Source organism: Pseudorasbora parva, chromosome 20 (genome assembly GCF_024679245.1).
Source record: "Pseudorasbora parva isolate DD20220531a chromosome 20, ASM2467924v1, whole genome shotgun sequence".
Taxonomy (NCBI): domain Eukaryota; kingdom Metazoa; phylum Chordata; class Actinopteri; order Cypriniformes; family Gobionidae; genus Pseudorasbora; species Pseudorasbora parva.
Window position 1 is genome coordinate 5226480 of NC_090191.1, and position 9282 is coordinate 5235761.

A 9282-nucleotide genomic window follows, 5' to 3' on the forward strand; every position below is an offset into this window, starting at 1 on the left:
GTTTCGCTGTACATGCATAACAGTTAAAATTGTTATGTATTCTGGTATATATTTGCTGTTGAGTGGAAGGAAAAATGAGTCAAGTAATTGTCTCTGTAATTTTAATCCTCAAGGTACAATGCAACACGATCTGTAAACAACTTAAAATATCAGTAGCCTACACATTCAAAATGCAAAACTGTTTCCTTTTTGCACAAGCGGTTTGATCATTTATCTATCCAGCAAAACTCTCTACTGCGCATGCAATATGATGTCCCCAAAACTCTACTGCGCATGCGTATATGACGTCATCAAATTGGGAATGAAACCACCGCGCATACGCGTCCAGTACGTGTTGGATCTGATGCAGTACGTCATCACAGGCTGCAGCGAGGACTTCTTGAATATTTTCCACTTCTGATGTCATTTTTAGCGAGAAATTACTAATGCAGTAATTAAATGTGTTTATTTCTCACCAAAGCTCTCTTTATTTTGCTTTAGATCATTAAACTGTTACACTGCCTTAGAAGTCTGTCCGAAATCAGTTTTGTGAGGTGCCTTCGAAATGTTGCCTTACAAGTCATTGTATGATAAGGCAGCGAGGTAACGAGCATAGACAGTAAAAGAAATGGACGGAGGGTTCCCATTGCCTTCTACGGCGTTAAGTGAGGTCAGTATAGGAGCACTTACTTCCTGATGGCTGAGCGAACTGCGCAGGCTCAAACTGAGCTTGACGACGTAGATGTGACGTGAGTCTCCTGTCTGACAGCTGTAGGTCTTCTAGTAGATGTGGAAAGTGAAAGCTGAATCACGTTGTTTAAATATTTTCTCCCGTTGCTTTTGGCTCACTATGGGCTTCTCCCCATTCTTCTCCCTTGACTTTATCAGACTTTATGTCTCCACGTCCCCCCGACTGTCTCATAGACAGTAAAAGATTGCCTGCGAGCGTCTCCTCAGGTCTATACGGTAATTTCTCAACTGTGCGACAGAGTCGCGTTGGTTATGACGCAATCGTTAGCCTATTTTTACAAAAACAGCTTCTACGGGGCGATAGTGTAAGATACAAGGTAACGGAGCCTTTTATGCATTGTCGTGTTTCTTTAGAAATAAGCAATGGACAAATGGAGTCTTTAAACGTCTCAGATGTAAAGTTATTCACTGTCAAAGTGACTCAAAAATGAATGGGAGTCAATGGGATGCTAACAGCAGGTGATGGCTTGGTTAGCAATGGCCGCCCCTATGGGTGGAACGCTTTCCGAGCGCTAGATTACCCCCTTGGTAACGAGTCAGCTGCCTAGGTTTTCGGATGCAGCCTATATTCCAGCTCTTAAAGGGGCCACACTATATTCTTACTCGTGGAATATGGACCTCTTCCTGGTATGGTACTGTCTGGAACTGGTGCGCTCCCAGGTCTGCCTGACAGCTTTCAAACCGTGCCCTGTTCTGAATTAAACTGCCAGTGTAAAAACTCCCTTTATTTAGATTCTTAAAATAATGAAAATTCTTATTCTGAATTTTTATGCTTAGGCCTAAGAGACATGAACAAGTTCTTTGAAAATCTTCCATGACCTTTGGTACATGTCTAGTCTTCATGCTCTGAGTATGGTTTTAATAAATGTACATTTGCATAAAGCATGCATTTTTGTCCATAGCCATTGTTGATTGAAGTATTAAAAACTTGAAAGATATTAATTTAAGGTACATTTAGAACTGATAAGACGGTGCGATTAAATATTTTAATCGATTGACAGCGATCAATCCATCGATTAAAAAAATTAACATAAGAGTTACTGCAACGCACTATGAACGTCGCTGCGCATTGCTTCATTGCGTTCAAGGTGCCGCAACGAACCCGCAGGAATTGATACTCTAAAGCTATAGCTTGAAGCTAAATATTTAGTTTTCTCTGACATGGGTGTGGCTATGGCAATTAAAGTTTGAACATATTGTTTGCAAACTGCAAATTAAAAACAAAGTAGTTGATATGCTGTGTTTTTTTTTGTTGTTTAGTAGCAGTAATATGCAGTTATTAGCTGCGTCCACTGTATTTTTTGTTGGTTTTCATGAGACCCCCCATTGAAATGACCAGATCAAAATTGTCTGGAGCCACCACTGTGAAGCGTTTTCTCACAAATAATAGACAATTCTGTGTTTGGCAGGTAAAGAATTAAGGGTTCATTTACATCCAAAACTCTTTCCTCATTGATCTCATGCGAATGCCTTTTCTCCAGTGTGAATTTTCATGTGTTTCCTAAGGTTTAGCTCTCGTGTGAAGCCATTTCTTCAGTGTGAATTGTCATGTGCCTGTTAAGGTTTTTTTTATTGTTGAGTGAAACTCTTTTCATACTGTTGGCATGTAAATAGCTTCTCTTTTCCATTGAAACTCTTTCCACAGTTCTCTCCAGTGTGAATTCTCATGTGAACAATAAGGTTTCCTTGTTGACTGAAACTTTTTCCACACTGTTGACAGGTGAACGGCTTCTCTCCAGTGTGAACTCTCATGTGACTGTCAAGGTTTCCTTTATGTCTGAAACTCTTTCCACACTGAGGGCAGGTGTAAGGCTTCTCTCCAGTGTGAATTCTCATGTGCCTTTTAAGGTTTATGTTTAGATTGAAATTCTTTCCACACTGTTGGCAGGAGAATGGCTTCTCTCCAGTGTGAATTCTCATGTGCCCTGTAAGGTTTACTTTAAGATTGAAACTCTTTCCACACTGTTGGCAGGTGTAAGAGCTCTCCCCAGTGTGAATTCTTGTGTGGGCTATAAGGTGTTCTTTATGTCTGAAACTCTTTCCACACTGTTGGCAGATGAAAGGCTTCTCTCCAGTGTGAATTCTCATGTGCCTTTTAAGGTTTATGTTTAGATTGAAATTCTTTCCACACTGTTGGCAGGAGAATGGCTTCTCTCCAGTGTGAATTCTCATGTGCCCTGTAAGGTTTACTTTAAGATTGAAACTCTTTCCACACTGTTGGCAGGTGTAAGAGCTCTCCCCAGTGTGAATTCTTGTGTGGGCTATAAGGTGTTCTTTATGTCTGAAACTCTTTCCACACTGTTGGCAGATGAAAGGCTTCTCTCCAGTGTGAATTCTCATGTGCCTTTTAAGGTTTACTTTTAGTCTGAAACTCTTTCCACACTGTTGGCAGATGAAAGGTTTATCTCCAGTGTGAACTCTCATGTGGGCTTCAAGGTTTCCTTTTCCACCGAAACTCTTTCCACACTGTTGGCAGATGTAAGGCTTCTCTCCAGTGTGAACTCTCATGTGGGCTTTAAGGCTTTCTTTATTTCTGCAACTCTTACCACACTGTTGGCAGGTGAAATAACTTTTCTTCTGAGCTCTTTTTTTTGAGGAAGGCTTTTTGGCCTGTGTCGATCTTCCTCCAGTCATGAAATCATGATGTTTATCATAATGGTCTCTCTCCTCTTCCCTTTCATTAAGTTCATGACTCTCCTCTTTCAGTTCCCTGATGTCTAGGACAAAAAAAGACTTATATAAAAATTTGTACATTTAAAGCATCAGTACCAGGGTATATCAAATAACCTATCCTATGAATCAGGGGTTAGCAGTTTTGGTCCTGGAGGGACATAAATCCTCACATAAATACATAATAATAATACATTTCATTTGTATCTGTGCTCTTCCTACCTGTATAAAAACTTAATATGTAGGAAATATACATAAATTGTTATCATTTGCACTGCATAAGTTATTAATTAGATTAATCCTTATTAAAGGTACTGAAGTTATTTGGTCAACAGCAAAGCATATTTAGTCAGCAATTACTTTTGTTCTTTACATTGTCATTATAAGAGGTTACTGTCACTTTAAAAATCTTCCGCTGTCTTCCATGATGCGGATGTGAGATGCTAAAGTCCCAGCTACAAAACGCGTGACTGTCCCCCACCTGCTCCTCTTCAGAAAATTAAATCCGCTGTCCAATTGATCACGGTATTTACATGAGGGTTCAGTTTTTTTGGCTGGAGTGCCTTCCGTCTCTACGTTACGTTAGGCATGTGCCGATATCAATTTTTCATGTTGCGATTAATTTATGAAGTTTTATCACGATATACGATATTATCACGATATTGAAATAAGTTGCAAAAAAAAGTGTTGCCATAGCATAACAGCTTTAAGAACTATTTTAGTATAACTGAATGTTTAAATACAATAATACACCAAAAATACATACAGCTCTGGAAAAAAAATGAGGGGACCCCTCATTGAGAAATCAATGTTAAGTGGTCCCTTGATTTTTTTCAGAGCTGTAAAAGTACAATTTTCAAACAGATTAAATTGCAAAAGAATTAGGCTATAAAGAACAACAGGTAGGCTTACAAATTACAATGAGGTGTCATTATAGCCTATTAAGTCTTTAAGTATTAAGTATTTGGTGCTGTGATGAACAACATTGAGATTACAAAAACGATTACAAAAATGTTTGCTGGTTTCCGGGGTAACCGGCTGCATTCTGCAGTTCATCAGCGCCCTCTGCTGTCACTGAGCGGCACTTCAGCAGCGCGTCTCCTTCACCGGTTCAGTCATGTGCAAACGCACGTTGGGCTTGTTTATATCTGAGCGCGTGTCCCTTTGACGCAGAATACAGCGGTGTTGAGCATTTATACGGTTGATGGGAAAAAAGTATTCTTGAGTGCATTCTAAAAAAAGTGCCCACGATAACAATATCGTGCATATTCATTATCGTGATAAATCGCATTATCGAAAATCGGCACATGTCTACGTTACGTCCATCATCCGTCTCTGTTTTGTTTGTTTTTCCTGCGTTGTCACTCGTCATCAGACCTCACACACTAACCTCGCGACAACGCCCACCTACAGTACTGTCGGCTATTGCAGATGGCAGTTATCGCGAGGCTAGTTCCAGAGCTCAGATTGGAAATGTTTTTTGTTTTTTTACAGGAAAATACTAATACGGGAGGACGGCGGGAAAGAAGGGTAAAATACGGGATTTTCTCAGCCAAAACGGGATATTTGACAAGTATGAATTATCATGATCAGAAAATAAAACCCTTAGCATGTTAGCCAGGGTTCAAAGTACAAAATGCATTTAAAAATCAGTGTTGAAACTCTGGTACTTGTCGGTTGCTCTGTAACTTTATGAATTTTGACAATGCATGGTTATGAGAATGTGATATGGTTTAGTGTGATCATCAAATCACAACCATTTTGATCAGGGTGGGAAATTAACACCCGCCAATGGTGGGTAATTTTTAAAGAGACTTTGCTGTGCATACCAGCCACAGTGGCGTGGATTGTAATTTTATTGGTTACTGCTTAAAGCATTCATTGTAACAGATTGGACTGCTTTTGTCAAAGAATGCTGTTGCTAGTTAGCCTGGAAGCCAGCCGAACTTAGCCCCGCCCACAACATTTTTAGGTCGGGCAGTTCGGATAGACCTACAAAGGTTTATCCAATTGATTTGTCTTTTCTGGTTCGGTTGAAACACGCCTCATAATCGCAGCCCAATGGAGCGGTTTCAGACTCATATTCTGACTAGAATTGAGTATGACCACGTCAGGCTAGTTGCTAGTAACAATAATGCACTTTTGTCGAGTAACACGCACTTTTGTCAAGTAACTCATTTAATTGGTTTTCAGCGCTGAGCTGATACAGACGACAAGAAAATTACCGGTTAAAAAAATGTGGCGACATATCCCCAGTGTTAAGAGGCCCGCCGCGGAGTCAGCATCTTACTCTTGCTGTTCACTTTTCTTAATCAACATATGAAATTAAAACATATTATAGGCTAGTATTTATGCATTTAAATAGGCTATGGTTTCTTTAACCCTCTGTCCGACTAATATGACGAGCAATCTGATGGATTTTTTCTTTATGACAGCGGGAAAAACTCACAATAGCTACGCTGTCATTTTTAGTCATACAGATAAGTGCAAGACATCATTATACACTATAAACTGTCTACTTTTATTTGTGTACATCACAAATAACAACAAAGGCCGTGAACGCAGGGAACAGATTATTTTAAATGCATTCCACTCCAAACGCTGTCTTCATTTCAATGTACTATTTTGTTTATTAACGCAAAAAAAAAAAAAAAAGATTTTAAAAGCAGTTCTAAATTCAGTTCATATTTCCAACAAACGGAATTCCAAGCCCAAAAAACGAAATCGGTAAAAAAAAAAAAAAAAAAAACTTTTAGTTACCACCATCCAAATTCAAACATTTCACTCTTTTAATATTAATAAATGCTTGAATAACATGCCTATATCTTTTTCTGTTAAAAATAATGCCTATTGCGGTGGCTAGGATATACACAAACCTATCAACACACGTGGCATAATTTTTGGAATGACTTCTCACGAGAGAAAAAAAAAAGTTTTAGCCGCATAACATCGGTTAATGGAAACGCAGTCATCTCAGATTTTTTTTTATCGACATTCAGAACATATAAAGTTTTGTGCAAATCTGTAGGCTATTGGAAACGAGGCTACTGTCAAACCTACACGTCATCAGAAAAATGCAAACAATTTGTTTGTTAGAGGCTACTTCTCACAGACATGAAAAATGTGTACAGAAACTTGAAATGTCCTCTTTTAAACGATTACGAAACAATTCGAAAGAGAAAGACAACAGAGCGCTCTGTTCATGTGAGCAGCTCATGATTGGCGTTTCTGTTCAGAAAGCTGCGCTCCATCACTGCATGTGCTGTGAGTTTAACCTGCATTAGACTAATCCTGACGCCGGAGCATTTAATTTAAGTTGCATACATTTTGTTCTTGCACTGACGTTAAAATTGTAGCCATTTTGCACATTCAGATAAAGGCTATACTATTAGTGTAATGATTCTGACAGTTTTTGCCATTGAAATGACTGGGGAAAAAGTGCCCCAATCAACCCGAATTCACCCTGTATTATGCTAATGCACTTTCTTTTATACATTTTAATTCTGGAAAAAAAGTGGCTGGTAAAATTGGGCATCCACCAGCCACTGTGAGCAAAACAGTTAATTTCCCACTCTGGTTGTGATTTAACTATATAAATATATAGATTGATGCGCTGCATGTTTCGAACGTTTTAAATTTTATTTTATAGTAAATGCTACACTGTAAATGAGAAACACCATTAGTTTGAAGCGCTGTCAATGTAAAGCCTTACCATGCCAATAAAGCTACTTGAATGTGAATTTGTCAATCGCTGACTGTGATGCAGTTTTTCAAATAGGAGGAAGATACACGACTCAACCACAGACCCACAACTTTGTTCATGGTGTGTAAACACTCAATTATATATTTTAAAATATCATCCTGGTCGCACAAAAAAAAAAGTTTATTAGCATTTTTGTTAGCGCCCACCTCTCACGCCGGAGACTCCGGTTACAGATATCCAAATGAATAACCTAATACAAGTAATGAACGTTATCTTGAGTTTTCACTCAGCACCATCTGTTTATATTTATGTGTAAGGCTATACAGACATCTAGTGCTTACAACTTGATATTGCAGATGATAAATGGTGCATAACTCAGAGTTAAATATTTAGTATTTTTTACTGAGTATTTAGGGTATTTTTTTGTAAAAATCCTCCTTAAGATCGAAAATATCAATGAAAATATTGACATTCTTCAAAATATCCTTCATTTAGAGCTGGACATCTAAATAAAGATCAAATGACCGAGCTTTGCGAATGAAACCAACCTGTTTGTTCCTCAGTTTCTTCATGTTTCAAATACTTCAATACTTCTTCAATCTTCACGTCTTCACTCTCCTCTTTCTTTATTTGTTCCTCAGTTTTTTCTTGTTTAAAACTTAATACTTTTTCAATCTTTATGTCTTCACTCTCCTCTTTAATAAACTCCATCTTTATAATAGTGTGTCACGTGGATCTCAGTCTCTTCTCCAGGAGTTTTTCTGTGTTTGTCCTGTTTAAGATGAGAATAATTAACAAAAGAAAAATAAATCCACACTACAAATTTTCACATTTTCAAATTTTTCAAGTATAAATTGAAACATAACAATAATTTAAATAAAATGAAACAAACAAAATGTTTGGACTTTTTTGATTTATTATTGCTCTGTGGAATATTTCCCCTAACCATTTATTTAAACAACTCGGTGATAATTTCTTTCTTAGATGAGCTAAACACCTCATCAATTATCTGATTTTCACAGGCAAGTCTTTATGACGCAGTGTTTGGTTTTAAATCTTCTCTCCTCACTCATTTTTATTTTGAATAATACATCCCACATTTGGTTTGAGTATTAGTTAGTCAGCTGTTGAATTCTGATGGTCAGCTTTTGAGTATCATTGAACTAAATTGAAATATGAATATTGTCATGAACCATCTCTATTCATCAGTTCAGTGACAGTTAATGGATCTAAATGACCTGATTATAAACACTCAAAACTAAAATGACAAATGAATAATATAATGCAAATTATTCAGCCCCTTATATATTAGTCAGTTTAACTATAATGATTTGTAGAAATCGAGACAGAAGCGCTTCGAATCATTTGTTGTGAATAAATCGGTTCAATTGACTCGGAGAGTCGAAAGCTCCGGTTCTCTGATCACTCGCCAGAGGTTTGAACTGATTCACGATAAAGAGCTAAATCAGGCGCTCGTTCAGTTACTCATGAGTTTATGTTACTTTACTCACACAACGCTGATAAATGTTAGATAAAGCAATGTATTTTTACACTTAATAATACATCATTCATTATATTTCGCTTTAAACTTTTTAAACGCTTAAAACACAAACCTTTCTTCAGTCGAGATACAACAGATGCAGGAGCGCTGCGCCGCCTTTTGACGTCATATATTAAACCAAAATAAAAGTCCCTTTCACACACTGCAGTCTAAAATCATCAAAGTACAGACATTAAAAAATGTTGCATGTGCAAAGGAGCAAAAGTACATAGAAATTTACCTAGAAATATATAACAAAAATAAGAAAAGAATACAATTTTCAGAGTTGCATGTAATGGAGAAATACATTTAATAACAAAAAAAGTAAGTTAATAATACAGTTAATATTAAGAGGAGAAAAAAAAATGAAAGCAATAAATGCATTCACCTTTTTGGGGTCTAATGGTGTACCTATTACTATTACTCCATGTAGATTCACATCTACAGTCCCAGTATTTGTGATCATTGTCCCATCATCATCCAGACGTGTGTTGACACCTAATGAACACGATGCTTTATTTATTTGTATTAAACTTTTTGAGAACTATTCTGTCATTTTTCGTTGTCGGTAATTGTATTGTATGTAATTTACATGTTAATGACAAAATTCTTAATTAATATTCAAAGTAACTTAGGCCTT

The 9282-nt window shown here is 37.2% G+C and overlaps 1 protein-coding gene across 2 annotated transcripts in view; it reads right to left on the reverse strand.

Annotated features, from left to right (window-relative positions):
• Positions 1 to 2060: 2060 nt before the first annotated feature.
• LOC137049283 (gastrula zinc finger protein XlCGF57.1-like) overlaps positions 2061 to 9282 on the reverse strand; it is a 48615-nt gene continuing 41393 nt past the window's right edge. The window contains exons 3-4 of one of the 2 annotated variants that reach the window (XM_067427784.1): positions 3300 to 3446; positions 2061 to 3218 (exon numbers count right to left, since the gene is read on the reverse strand). In XM_067427784.1, coding sequence (XP_067283885.1) covers positions 2299 to 3218; positions 3300 to 3446 — 1067 coding nt within the window. In that variant the 3' untranslated portion in view covers positions 2061 to 2298. Of the gene's footprint in view, positions 3447 to 7650; positions 7871 to 9282 lie in introns of those variants that run through there. The other variant, XM_067427783.1, reaches the window with a different exon arrangement.